This window comes from Nannospalax galili, unplaced genomic scaffold, assembly GCF_000622305.1.
Source record: "Nannospalax galili isolate Female #2095 unplaced genomic scaffold, S.galili_v1.0 scaffold3983, whole genome shotgun sequence".
NCBI classification, from domain to species: domain Eukaryota; kingdom Metazoa; phylum Chordata; class Mammalia; order Rodentia; family Spalacidae; genus Nannospalax; species Nannospalax galili.
Window position 1 is genome coordinate 64,127 of NW_008350125.1, and position 13,842 is coordinate 77,968.

At 43.6% G+C, this 13,842-nt stretch overlaps 1 protein-coding gene across 1 annotated transcript in view; it reads right to left on the bottom strand.

Annotated features, from left to right (window-relative positions):
• The window catches only part of LOC103745383 (lamin tail domain-containing protein 1-like), a 96,466-nt gene that overhangs the window by 40,607 nt on the left and 42,017 nt on the right, over positions 1–13,842 (bottom strand). Inside the window, 1 exon segment of the mRNA XM_029570512.1 lies at positions 1,915–2,040. Within this exon segment, the coding sequence (XP_029426372.1) occupies positions 1,915–1,921 (7 nt within the window). The 5' untranslated portion in view covers positions 1,922–2,040.

A 13,842-nucleotide genomic window follows, 5' to 3' on the forward strand; every position in this document is an offset into this window, starting at 1 on the left:
ACTGGAAAGTTTTGTATTCAACACGACTTCTTTGAATCTGCCTCTCAGAAGGCAACACCATTTAAAATAAATTTAAGGAACTTCAAATGGCACTGCTGAAATTTACATTTTCATTGGCCTGCTGCCTCCTGAGCTTCACCAGTTGGCTGAAGCTGACAGGCCAAGCATTCTGATTTGTCACAAAGGCGCCAAGCCGGCTCCAAAGGCACCCTCTGCAGAGACACTGAAGGCAGTGGGAAGACTACAGGGGCCGATGTCAAAATATTTCAACTCTGTCCAGCCAAAGGCAGGCTTGGAGGACAAGACTTCTTCCCTGCATAAGCAGGGAATGTTCCAATGTTCCTCACATCTGGGCCTCATTATACACTGGCTGGATCTTTTCAGCATACTTGCTTTATAAGCTCTACAACATTTTTCTTCCATAAAACAACAGCACTTCCAAAAAATAATAATTCCAATAAAGATTCCCAATAAGCCCATGTGAAGCTGGAGCAGGACCCTGGCTTAGGGACACAGAATTCTTATTTGTGTTTTCAACAAAGAAATGTCTGATGGATATGCACATCTTGGGGAGATCTTTAACATTCCAGGAGTAGACTTAAGTGTGCAACTGGCCATGTACATCCTACACTCACCTACCTATTGACCCTATTGGAAGACGAAAGATTATTCTTAGTGCCTAGTTAGCTTTCCCTCAAGTGCTGGAAGGGACACAGAATTCTTATTTGTGTTTTCAACAAAGAAATGTCTGATGGATATGCACATCTTGGGGAGATCTTTAACATTCCAGGAGTAGACTTAAGTGTGCAACTGGCCATGTACATCCTACACTCACCTACCTATTGACCCTATTGGAAGACGAAAGATTATTCTTAGTGCCTAGTTAGCTTTCCCTCAAGTGCTGGAATTTTCCTGGCCCCTTCTTTTTATTTTTCTGTGTTTGTAATTAATCACAGGAGCTCAGGGTCAGTCTTTCGGGAGACTTGGAGAGACACTGCAGCGATCATGTCTCACCTCTTAAAAAAAAAAAAAAAAAAAAAAAAAACCAGATGCCTATGCTGGAACTGGACAGTAACACAGGACATCTAGGTTCAAATAATAGCTTCAAATTGTGTATCTTCAAGAGCAAAATCCATTTTTAGGACACTGGAAAATCAAAGCAATTCTTTCATTGACAGAGTGGTTTGTATTAGTGCTAGATATAGTGATAATTTTATATGCCATCCTCATAAAAATTTCCAAGACCAAACTCTAGTAACGCTGCCCCCAGGTTTACTGAGCAGACTTTGTTGCTGTTGCTTTTGCGGAGACCCTCTCACACTGGAGCCAAGCTGGCACTTTTCCTTCCTCAGCCTCCGGAGTGCTGGGCTCTCAGGCGTGAGCCTTGTCAGTCAAGCTCTTAAACTGATGGCTTTAGCCCACTAAATGGAAACTCTGGGTTCTCAACCAGGTTTTTATGGAAGAGTTCTAACTAGGGGAATTTTTTATATTGCTTAGGGACTGGGATTTCATAAAGCAGAGGTTAGGGAAAGAGCTACATGCTAGGAGTCATTAGATTGACAAAACTTCGGGAATTGTAGTTAGAACTACTTCCTAAGTTGTTTAATTTTATTTGCCATTGGGGGGGAGAGAGGGAGGGAGAGAGAGAGGATCATGTGCGCACGTGTGTGTATGTGGTGTGTGTGTGGTTTGGGGTACATACTTGCCATAGTGCCTATGTGGAGGTCAGACAATAACTTTGTGGAGTCGGTCTCTCTTTCCACTCAGGTGGTCAGGCTTGCAGGACGAGCACCTTTACCTGCTGAGCCATCCTGCCAGCCCCCACCAGAGCTGCATTTAAACCAAGAAGTCTATATTCTGTCACTAAGCCTCTAAACCAGACCCAGCTCACCCAACTCATCCAACCATCCTTACAGCTCATCCTTCTGAGTTTTCTTCTCTTGCTTGATGTTGATGTCACTCGTCAGAACCTTCAAAGCGTCCTTGAACACCTCATGTTTCCTTTATCTTGGCTAGGAGAGGGGGGGTCTCTTTCCTTTCCTACATACAGAAATCATGACATTAAGTAAGGAACACAGCTGAAGTTCAAGGCAGACTTTCTTTTTAAAATGACCTCACATTATATAATCCAACAACCTTCAATTTACCAGATATAAGGATCTCTTTACCATGTTGGTAGAAGAAACAGAATTCTGTGTAAATGTAAATGCCAACATCGCCAACACTAACCTTGGCTGGGAGACTGAGACAAACCATGGGACAGGCCACTGAGCACAGCAAACAGCGTTTATGAGAAAAATTTCACTTCTGGCCAACACTGCCTCTTAGAACACAATGAGGTAATGTCTCCATGGTTACAGAGCTTCAGGCTCCAAACAAGCAGTGGCTGTGCTGGCCTCAGTACCTGGTCTGCAGTTTGTGGATGCACATAAACATAACTTTCTTTTAGGACAGCCATGTCTCCCAGAAGACAGACCTTGACATGGACATGTTACTGTCCTAGTGTGGAGTTCTGGGGTCTACGTTAGTATATAAATGTGGAATTCATCACAACTCTTTTTTCAAACTCTTGTCCCGTCTTCTTCCTCTTCCTCCTTCTCCCCCTACTACTTTTCTTCCTTTCCTCTGACAAAAACTTTTGACCACTCCTCAGAAACTGCAGGGCATTGTGAATAGAAGACATGCATTTCTAAGGCACAAAGAGAGCTAGTAGTTGAGATAAAATCGTAGCCAGATAACAACCTAAAGTCTTCAAGTTATACCAATAGCACAAGTTAGGAAACCAAACCTAGTTCAACATCTGCTTAGTGTAGGACATACACACGTAATGTTCCATGACAGGTAATGATGACACAAAAGATGATAAAGAGATATGAAATCACACCACGGTATATATTACTAAGGCATATTATTGAGAGGCTGGAGAGATGGCTCAGCAGTTAAGAACACTGGCTGAGGACATGGGCTCAGTTCCCAGCACCCACATGGTGGCTATCAACCATCTGTTACTCCAGTTCCAGGGGACCTGACGACCTCTTCTGACCTCCACAGGCATTGCATAACACAGGTACACTTACATAAATGCAGGCAATAAACTCATACACATAAAAATAATTTTAAAACATTTTAAAAGACATAATTGATGGTTACTAGATGAGTAAATCAAATATTTAACTGAGATCTACTATGTGACTACTACTACTTGGTGCTAGGAATTAATCTTTCTTCAGGAATAGTAATATACCTTCTGATCTAGATTCGAATGAACACAGCATCTATCTAGAGGGATGAACAATGTTTAAATTCAAAAGACAAAAACAAACTTCTTATAATTTTGAAAATGGCAAATATATCACATAGTAAGGTAAATAAGCCAGAGGGCAGTAAACATTTGTTTATATTTTTCTCTATTTCAAAGATAAAGCCCAGTTCCTTATAAACATTATGGGCTTATTACACAAAAATTTCATCAGGAGATTTACAAACTGCTTACGTTAAGGGAGAATTTAAAATAGATTTGTCAGCACAGCCGTTAAAGGCTAAGGCTAACAACCAAAACGTTAAAATGGATTTGTCAACTCCTGCCTGCCTTTATCGGGGTTTCCTGCCTTACCTGGTCTGCATAGTTTCTTAGCTGTTAAGCACTTCTCGACTTGTACTCATACGTAGCATGAAACCATTGTGACCTCATTTGTCTCATCAGACAATCGGTTCACGTTTCCATAGTTTAGTGAGAAAACTCTGCCAACTGAGAAAAATTTTTTGAAAGCTTTAACTTTGAATATTTCAATGCTCATTTTCCATGAAGTATATTTTCCTGTCTTTCCTAAACTGTTCCATATATGCAAGGAAACAAAATTTCCTTTTGAGTGGCTGTTGGAGAAAATTCAGTGGGTTTTTTTAAATTTAAAAATCCCAAACTTTATTAAGGCATAATTTGGATACCATAACATTCATCTATTTTAGCAGTACACCTTGATAACAGGGCTTTGAAAATAATATTTTTATTTATCCTTTGACAATTTCATACATGAAAACACTGTGTCTTTGTCACCCTCTACTCTCCCATGCCAGCTCCCTCCCATGGCCTCCAGACGATCCCCAACACATCTCATCCCAACTTTCTGTCCTATTTCCTCCCTCCCTCCCTCCCTCTCTCCTCTCTCTCTCTGTCTCTCTCTCTCTCTGTCTCTCTCTGTCTCTCTCTCTCTCTCATCCAGTTAGTGCTACCTGCATACACATGGGTGTAGGCCTGGCCACTGGAGACTGGACAACCTACCTGTGGCCACATCCCCAAAGAAAAATTATTTTCCCTCCCCCAGAAGCCATCAGCTGCCAAGAGTTCCTCAGCTAGTGGTGGGGCTTCCTGAGTTTCTCTCTCGTTCCTGTTGGAAAATTGACTGGCTTCATCTTTCGCAGGTCATATGCAGATAACTATCGTGTCTGTGACTTCATGAAGGTAGTGGCCAGGTCATGTCCAGAAGGCAGTGCTTCATAGCACTCTTCTCTGTCCTCAGGCTCTTTCATTCTTCCTGCCCCTCTCTGTGATGTTCCCTGAATCTTAGTGGGGGTTGGTATAGATGTCTCATTGACGGCTGGGTTCTCAACAGTCGCTTATTCTCAGCACTGTGACCAGTTCTGAGTCTCTACATTAACCACTGCCCAGTGCAAAAAAGTTTGTCCAAGGTTAAGAGCAGCACTAACTTATGGGTATATACATAAATATTTACAAGGCAGTTTGATAGTATGTCCACTTAGCAAAATAACAGTAGTAGGTTTCCCTCCTAGGGCTTACAACCTCCCATAGGATGAACTTTTGACTAGGTTTACAGGACCAGGCATACGTTCTCTCCTGTGGAGCAGGCTTAAGCAGGAAGTGGTTGGTTATTCCTGTAACAGTCACACCATATTGCACCAGTGGGTGTCTCTTCCCTGGCAGATAAGATTTAATTCTATTTTTTTAAAGATTTATTTTATTTTTATTTATGTGTGTATGCATGTGCAAATGTGTATGTGGACATGCATGGATGGGGTACTCTTGGGGACAGAAGAGGGTGCTGGATCCTGGAACTGAAGCAACAGGTGGTTGTGAGACACCTAACGTGGGTACTGGAAACTGAACTCAGGGCCTCTGGAAGAGACGCAAGTGTCCTTAACTGCTAAGCCATCTCTCCAGTCCAGTTAAAATTTAATTCTTTTTTTTTTAATTTTTAGAAAAACTTTATTGAGAATTTCAAACATGCATATAAGGTGTTTTGACCAAATCCATGCCCATTCCCTCCTCTACAACATTCCCCCCATGAAGAGGTAACCCCCAAATCTTTTAAGGATTAGATACAAGCTCCCAAATACTTTCAACATTTTTGGCCTTTGGAACAGAGTATGTTGTTAAGAGGCTGAAGGAATTCCTACCTCCTATTCTTATCATGCCATCCTCTGAAGGGGTTACCCAAATTGCCAATAGGGAAGAGGGATGCCAACTGCTCTGGCTTCTTCCATGCTGAGCAGGGATGCAGGGTGAGGCAACTGGAGTACCTTCAGTGGGTCTATCTAAAAGACTCCAAAATTGCATAACTTTTGTCTCTAAGAAAGTCCTTGAATCATGAATGGGAGATGTGAAGGAGAAGTAAAGGCAAGAGTAATTAGCATTACAAGTTCAAGACAGAACTAGAAAAGAGTCAGAACAGGGCAATTTTGAACCAAGGACAAGGTAGAACACAGAGAGTTTATAAGTAGGAGCTGGTACTGGTAACAGGAGTTAAGATTTGGGTGGGGGACCACTGGCATTTACTGGACAAGAGCCGGGAACACCAAACTACACCCTAACATAATCTTACTTGGCAAAGAATTTTTCCATATACTACCTGGCTTGCTGGATATTCAGACAGGTGGAAAAAGCGAGTAACTGCGTGTCTAAATCTACATCCACATTACATATGAATTCAAAAATATTTCATATACTTTTAATGTATACCAAACTCCCCAGGATATTTGTTATTGAGGAAAGATTACAAATGTATTTGCTCAGGTCTTTTCCAAGAGTTGCTTATCATTTTGGAAAAGGGGAGGATACAGCAGGATGTGGAGACTTCAACACCAAGAACCTCGTCATCACCACTGTCTCTGGCTTGGGAAAGACAGGGACAAGCAAGAGCTGGAAGAGACGTGGTCTTATGCTTGCTTGGACAATTTCCAAGCTTGGGTCCGGTCACCACAGCTGTGCAGGATGGGCGCACCCCTTCTCCAAGTGAGAATGTGGAAAGTGACTGGGATGAACCTTGTCCAAGGCCACTAGGCCATGGAGGAGCCAGGAGTTGGTCTCCGCTGTTTGCTGTGCAGACCCCTTCACTGAGCTTCTGTTTGGCCTCCCGTTGAACGTGCACCTAGATCCCTTTCAGGTGATGGCTGGAAGCCTCACGCTGAACCTGCACCACCTGACTGTTCTCGAACCATTCTTCCTCCTGGCTTCCCTGTTTTCTGTCTGTTGTCACTAGCCTTGGCCTCTGTGGGGAAAATTCCAGAACTTTATAGGGAATTGAAAGCCTGCAAGGGTAGATGCAGGGGGCTGGAGAGATGGTTCAGTGGTTAAGCGCACTGGCTGCTCTTGCGGAGGATCTAGGTTTGCTTTCCAGCACTGACATGGTGACTACCAACCATCTGTAACTCCAGTTCCAGGGGATCTGATGCCCTCTTCTGACTTCTGTGGCACTGCACACACAGGTGCACTTACATTCAGGTAGGCAATACACTCATACACATCAAATAAAAATTCAGGTAAATTAAAGAGTGGATATAAGTTAAAAGAAGATGAAAACTGAGTTTCACTTGTAATCCCTCGCCTTTGGGAGGCAGAGGCTGGAGAATCACCATGAGTCGAGAGTCAATTTGGTTTACACAGAGTATCAGGCCAGGACTACAAAGGAAACCATGCCTCAAAAACAAATGAAGCAAAACAAACAACAGGGTGGTCTAAGGGACTCCCAGTTAGTAAGCCAGCACAGAACGGGGAAAATGAACAGCAGATCCCAAACTTATCTAAAGGAATACTGACAACCGATTGCTGCTAGATGAGGAACAGCTGACCTTCGTAAAACAAAGACCTCTAGATAGACTGACTAGATTCACCAGATAGACAAGTAGTGGGGAACCGCAGGGGGTGCTGACAAAGCAGGGCTAACAGAGTATAAGGGCTCTAGTCAGGGGAGGGAGGCTATGGGAGGGTGCCATCTGGGAAGTGGGTGTATAGCTGAATAAGATGGTTTGGGATGTTCTGTGTGATACACATACACACCAAAAAAAAAATCAACAAAATTTTAAAAATGAATATTTGAGGAGGAAGCATGAACGTTTATGTCATGTGAATTAGTAGAGGTAATAAACATTACCACTGAAATCTACCCGATGACTTTTGAGACACACACCAAGGATACAAGTGCAACCAATAATGACTAATAATCAGCTGCATACAGATGAGAGACGCATGCACCAACATCTCCATGTTATTAGCAAAAACAATGAGTATTTCTGTAAGAAACAGTATATTTTAAAATGAAATGGAGATCTTTTTTAAAGGTTAAATACTCATTCAATATTATGTCTTACAGGGCTTATACTGAGTTCAATATTGTCTAACTGTATTAATTCAACAGCAAACCTAAATACTTAATAGTCACTTTTGAAAAAGATGTATCTTTGCTCTGGAAACTGTTATTGAGTACGTTAAAGCTGTAATGAAATGCTTCTTCTAAAAAAATTTTACAAAAAAAGAAATGGAGTTCCCTAAATATTGAGTTTTTACTCTGATAAAGTAAAAACTGGAAGTCACGAATTTCCATATTCTGCTATTTAAAATTAGGCAAAATATGACATATGCATGATTTTGAAGGAGCTGAGGAGAATAAAACCTGGTTTCATACGCTGCCATCCTCTGTTCCTGCATGTGGGGAACATTTCCACAGCAAGAGGCCTTATGAAACTGGCATATAAATAAAAGTCTTGCGTGAATGAAGCCTGTGTACAAAGGGAACTTTCCTCCCCCCTCGAGCAGTGGATCATATGCATGTGAGAAACATGAAGTTGAGGATTATGATACAAAATATTATGAAATGTCCCACTGCCTCAGATGCAAAGGGCTTGGTATACAGTTCCATATTTGCATACATAAAGAAAATCATAAAGCATCTTGCCAGCCTAAAAGTGTAGAACTGAGGAAATGGGCAGCAGACCCCAATCTTAGCTGAAGAACTATGGGCAGCTGACGACTGCAGGGTGAGGAACAGCTGATGTTTTTAAGGGAGAGACTCTAGATAGGTTGACTAGACCCCAGTGGATGAACTTACACTGAGGGATGTCTGGGTACACTAACTTGATTTGATAGGGCTTAACATAAATGAGACAATGCATAAAATCTGGTAGGTGAGGATATGGGAGGGTATGGATGGGGGAGGGGATATAAGGATGATTAAGATGTTTTGTATGAAATACACAAAAATTCAATAAAAATTATGCAAAAAAGTAGTTTGGTGTCAGCAAGTTAGCTCTGTGGATAAAAGCGCTTGCTGTGTCAGCCTTGAAGTCAGGGTCAAATGAAGAGACTCTTGGAGGTGTTCAAAGGTTATGGTGCCAGTTGTTGGGAGACTCAAGTTTTTTCAGATAGTTTGCTTAAATAATTTTCTTTTTTGAAGTAATTTTTAAAACTTTATTATTTTTATTTTATATGTACGCATGCATTGCCTGAATGTAGGTAAGTGCACCCATGTCACGCAATGCCCGCCAAGGACAGAAGAGGCTGTTGGATCCCCAGGAACTGGAGTTACAGACAGTTGTTAGCTGTCTTGTGTGTGCTGGGATTTGAACCCAGGTCTTCTATAAGAACAGTGTTCTTAACCACTGAGCCATCTCTTCAGCCCTGAAAAGTGATATTTTTAAAAATGCATTTTTTATTATTTTATGTGTATGAGCGTTTTGCCTGCATGTATGCAAGTGTACCTGTGCCATGCAATGCCGCTGGAGGCGAGAAGAGGGTGGCGTTATGGATGGTTGTTAGCTGCCATGTGGTGCTGGAATCTGAACCCCGGTTATCTGCAAGAGCTGCCAGGGCCCTTACCCACAGAACCATTTCTCCAGCCCCCTTAAACGATCTTTAAATGTTTTTCAATTGAACTGAGAACTTCATACAATGTATTTAGATCATATTCACACTCTCCTCCCTGACCCTCCTTACTACCCTGCCTGATTCCATGTCCTCTAGCATTTCTTCTTTAGTCGTCCTAGATGGCCCAGAGACCCAAGACTGCATCTGTCCCCCTGCCCTCACCCCAAATGCCTGCCTCTCAGCTTGCCAGGAACCCCCATCTCTCCCTGAACCCTCCCCTCTCTTTGGCATTCACTAGACCCCAACGGTTTATATATTAAGGGACTCTCCAGTCACCCCATGTGGCCCCTAGACCTAGGTAGACAACCTCTGCCCCCTGCTGACCACCACCCCTGTGGTCAGTTTCATGCCATTGCCAGGGGCACATGGGTGACTCCCTATTCCCCTCAACTGCCCCCAGGCACCCCAGAAACCTTTCTCCTGCCAGATAGAAACCCAGAGCCAAATACTAACCCCTCCCCTCCAGGACGCCCATAGACTAAGAGGGGTCCCGAGACCTCAAACCCAGTTAGAATCCTCTAATCCGGCCTCTACGACCCCCACCTCCACCCCCTGAGGTCGGTATAACAACCTCCCCTGGCCCCTAGGAGTCACTGATCATTCCCACTGTGATCCCTCAGCTCCTTCCACCAAAGGACCTGTAGAGCTGTGTGGACCTCCAAAGACTTTGGAAGATGGGAATGGAGAATCTACTCATACCACAGAACGCTTGCTCCTGGGCTCAGATGTTCACATGTCCCCAACTGTGCTCAAATAATTTTCATGGACACTGGATTAAAGGAGTAAGAACGAGTTATTAGAAGCCTGCATTGATGGCTTCGGGCATAAATATAGAACTGAGCAGACCCTAACCACCCCAGAGTGGAAACACAGGCAAGCAGCGAGGGTCACAGCCCTGCCGACTGTCATCATCCCCTGGTCACTGCACAGACAACTTCATCAGTAGTTGCTCACTATTGACGACAGCTGCCGGTGGCCTCGGTGGGCAAAAGTCTTCCACAGGGGATTAGTTATTCCTGAGGAACCTCACAGGACTAACAAATGAACTGCTTTAAGTACAGAGAGTCTGAAATATACACACATTTAAGTTGCTGAGTGGGAAGCTTGACCCTCAAGCCCAGGTGAGGGAGCTAAGGAGGTTGGACCGCCACCAGAGCATGACACTTCTAATCTTCACTGTCAGTAGGAAAGAGACAGCAGTGGGGACTACAGTACCTGAAATCAATAGGGGTGTGTGTGCGTGTGTGTGATGTGTGTGTGAGCTGTGTGTGATCTCTGTGTGTGAGATCTGTGTGTGTGATCTGTGTTTGTGAGCGATCTGTGTGTGTGTGAGATCTGTGTGTGTGATCTGTGTGTGTGTGTGTGTGAGAGAGAGAGAGAGAGAGAGAGAGAGAGAGAGAGAGAGAGAGAGAGAGAATCTGCTTTGGAATCTGTGTATGAGAAAGAGGTGAAGGGGCTGGGGAGATGGCCTGGTGCTCAAGCAGGATGACCTGAGTTTGCATCCTCAGAACCTAAACGCAGGCTTCTTACTGATGACTTGAGTGCAGTGAGGAGAGAAGCAGTGACCTGGCAGGCTTGCCTCACGGTCCTTCCTACACTCTCATCTGCTGCTCCATTACCTGGCTCAACATAACCTTCATTTAAAAGTTTTATTGAATTCTGTGAATTTAATATAATACATCTTGATCATGTTTAGACCCCCGTCCACATCTGCACCTCCTCCAGCCCCGCCCACTGGTGGATTTCATGCACATCCAGTCAGGTTTATGTCCCCAAATGTCCCTTGGTGTGAGTCCACCCACTGGACCCTGGTCAGCCTATCTAGTGTCGCTCCCGCAAAGAAGGCCAACTTGCTCTCACCCAGCAGTGACCAACAGCTCTTGGCTGAGGCTGCAGCTTCTTGGCCGGTTCCCAGCTCCATGCTGGCTTTTTGTTGATTTGAGTCTGTCTGGGTCTTATGCACGTTGTCACCATTGTAACCTTCAGTTTTAGCTCTTGTTACTGGCCTTGGCCCTTCCTACGTTCCAACCAAACTAACCTGCATGGACTCTGCTGATGTCTCTGGCTTCCAAGTGCCCTTGTCTTTGTACTGACTATTCCCACTGAGAAGCAAGGCTTTTCTCCACACTGTTCCTACTCAAAAAAACTATTCATTTTTCTAGGCCAGTTTTCTCATCATGAGGTGAAATAACTGTCTACTTCATAGAGAATTGAATAATGTGAATAATGCACTTTAAATGGTGGTTATTATTTTGTTATTAATACTAATATCAGTATTTCCCATCTTTTCCATAAAGCATTTTCTGATTTGCCTAAAAGCAAAAACGATTCACTTCTCTGAGTATTAATGAGACACATGTTCCCCTCTCTCCCCTGAGTGCCATCAGTTTCTGTGCTACATCACAGCATCTTACATGCACGTCACTGCAACATGGTAGGTCCTAAGCTCCCTGAAATCAGGGAATGTGTTGGGATATCTAGGTTCCTTCCTGGTGCACAGAGCAGACACACTAAATATTTACAGAAGGAAGAACCATTACCCCTGCAGTGGTAATTATAGCTTTATCACAATCTCATTCATAAATTGCATCTTGGTGGAATTACAAATTAACAAATCCTCTTATACCTGGAAATTATGCACTGAATGGTAGGCTGTAACAGACAGGCAGAGACATAAAGGAGGAAAGGTGCTCAGAGGTAAAGCAGACAGACTTTTGTCCCCAGAGAACTTTCTCTCTCTCTCTCTCTCTCTCTCTCTCTCTCTCTTTTTGGTCTTTCTTCAGACAGGGTCTCCCTGTAGCTCTAGCTGGCCTGGATGCCCTATGGAGACCAGGAGACCAGGCTGGCCTCGAACTCACAGAGATCTGCCTGCCTCTGCCTCCCAAGTGCTGGGATTAAAGGTATGCACCACCACGTCTGACCAACCTTCTCAGTTCTAACACAGAATTTCTTCCATTCTTTTGACAATACAATGTACTCTTTTTCTGTTGTTTTGATATAGGTGCTTGTGTGTGTGTTGGTGCACTTGTATATGCACGTGCATGTGGAGGCATGAGTGCTTGTGTATGTGAGGCCAGAGGTCAACCTCAGCAGTCACTCCTCAGGCACTGTTCATCCTGATGTTTGAGACAAGCTCTCTCAGGGGCCTGGAGCTCCCTGTGAGGCTAAGCTGGCTGGCCAGTGAGCCCCAGGGATCTGACTGTTTCTGTCTCCCCGGTGCTGGGACTACATGTATGTGCCAACATGTCTAGCTTTTTTATGTGGTCTCTGGGGATCAAACTCAGGTCCCCGTGCCTGTGCAGCAAACACTGAGCTATCTCCCAGTCTACATGATGCACTACTGTTTCATCATATACAAAGGGAAAAGGTTCCACATAGGGAGTTAAGAGAGGACACCAGCTTAGAGCCAGGGCCTTTCCACCTTCCACTACTTGCATTTCTCAAGCTTAGCTTTGGGAAGAGAAAGAAAGAAATCCACACCACGAGATGTTGGCGCTCAAGCCATTTCTCTCACACACAGAGTCTAAATACCACCCTCAGTGTGATGAGACTTAATCAGGAGGAGAAGTGAATGTAAAATGGTCTCACTCTACTGTTAGTGACCCACAAAGAACTCTTAGAAGTGAATGCTTTTATAAGACAGTCCAGGACAACAACGATGTCACGACATTGCACTGTCATCTTAGGGTGAATGCAAGGTGCTATTTCCATTAAGCACAGACAAGGTCTTCAAACAGCTCAGTGGAGAAGATAGGAAAGAAAAACAAACTTCTTTGTGTTTAGAACAGGGCCAGTTACCTGTCATTAAAGTCCAGCTTTATGTAATGTAGTTATGTCCTTTGGACTAGGTTCATTTAAAATTTAAATTGAAAATACAATTTAAAGAAAAAGCAATTCAAACTCACCAGACTGTTTTTTCAGAATAAAATGCTATTTCATACAATATAGTTTGATGGCGAGTCTGATTTGTGTCCCTAAATGTCCAAGAGTGGGTTCATCCACTAGGCCTACCAAGAGTCCCATCCCTGCAAGACACTTTCTTTCCCTGTCCTAGGAGCCATCAATTGCCAAAAGTTTCTAGGTTGGGTTGAGGTTTCTTACCCACTTCCCCATGTCTATGCTGGGATTTTGTCTGCTTTGAGCTTGCATAGGACTTGTGCATGCTGTCACCATTGCTGTGAGCTCATATGAGCAACTGACCAGCTGTCTGCACGACTGTTTCCTTGTGGTCATCCATCCCCTCTGGCTCTTACAATCTTTCCACCTCCTCTTCTGCAATGATCCCTGAGCCTTGGGAGACAGAGGTTTGAAACAGGTATCCTATTCAGGGATAAGCACTCTGCAGCTTCTTGTTCTTTGCACATTGGCCAGTTGTCTGTCTCTGTGTTAATCACCATCTGCTGCCTAAGGAAGCTTCCCTGTGGAGAGTTGGGAGGTGGAGTCATCCTATGTGTAGAAACTGCATTAAGATGCATCACTTAGGGCTAAGCATCTCACAGATCTCGGTCTCTGTGTTTGGCCAGTTCTGGAATTCTGCACTAGTCTCCATCTGTTGCAAAAAGAAGCTTCTTTGATGAGGGTGAAAGGTATACTTGTCTGTAAATATGGGAATGCATATTTAGAATAAAGTAAGAAATTACGTTGGTCTAGGGATGTGGCATTTAGTTCCTATAAGAACTGTGACCCCT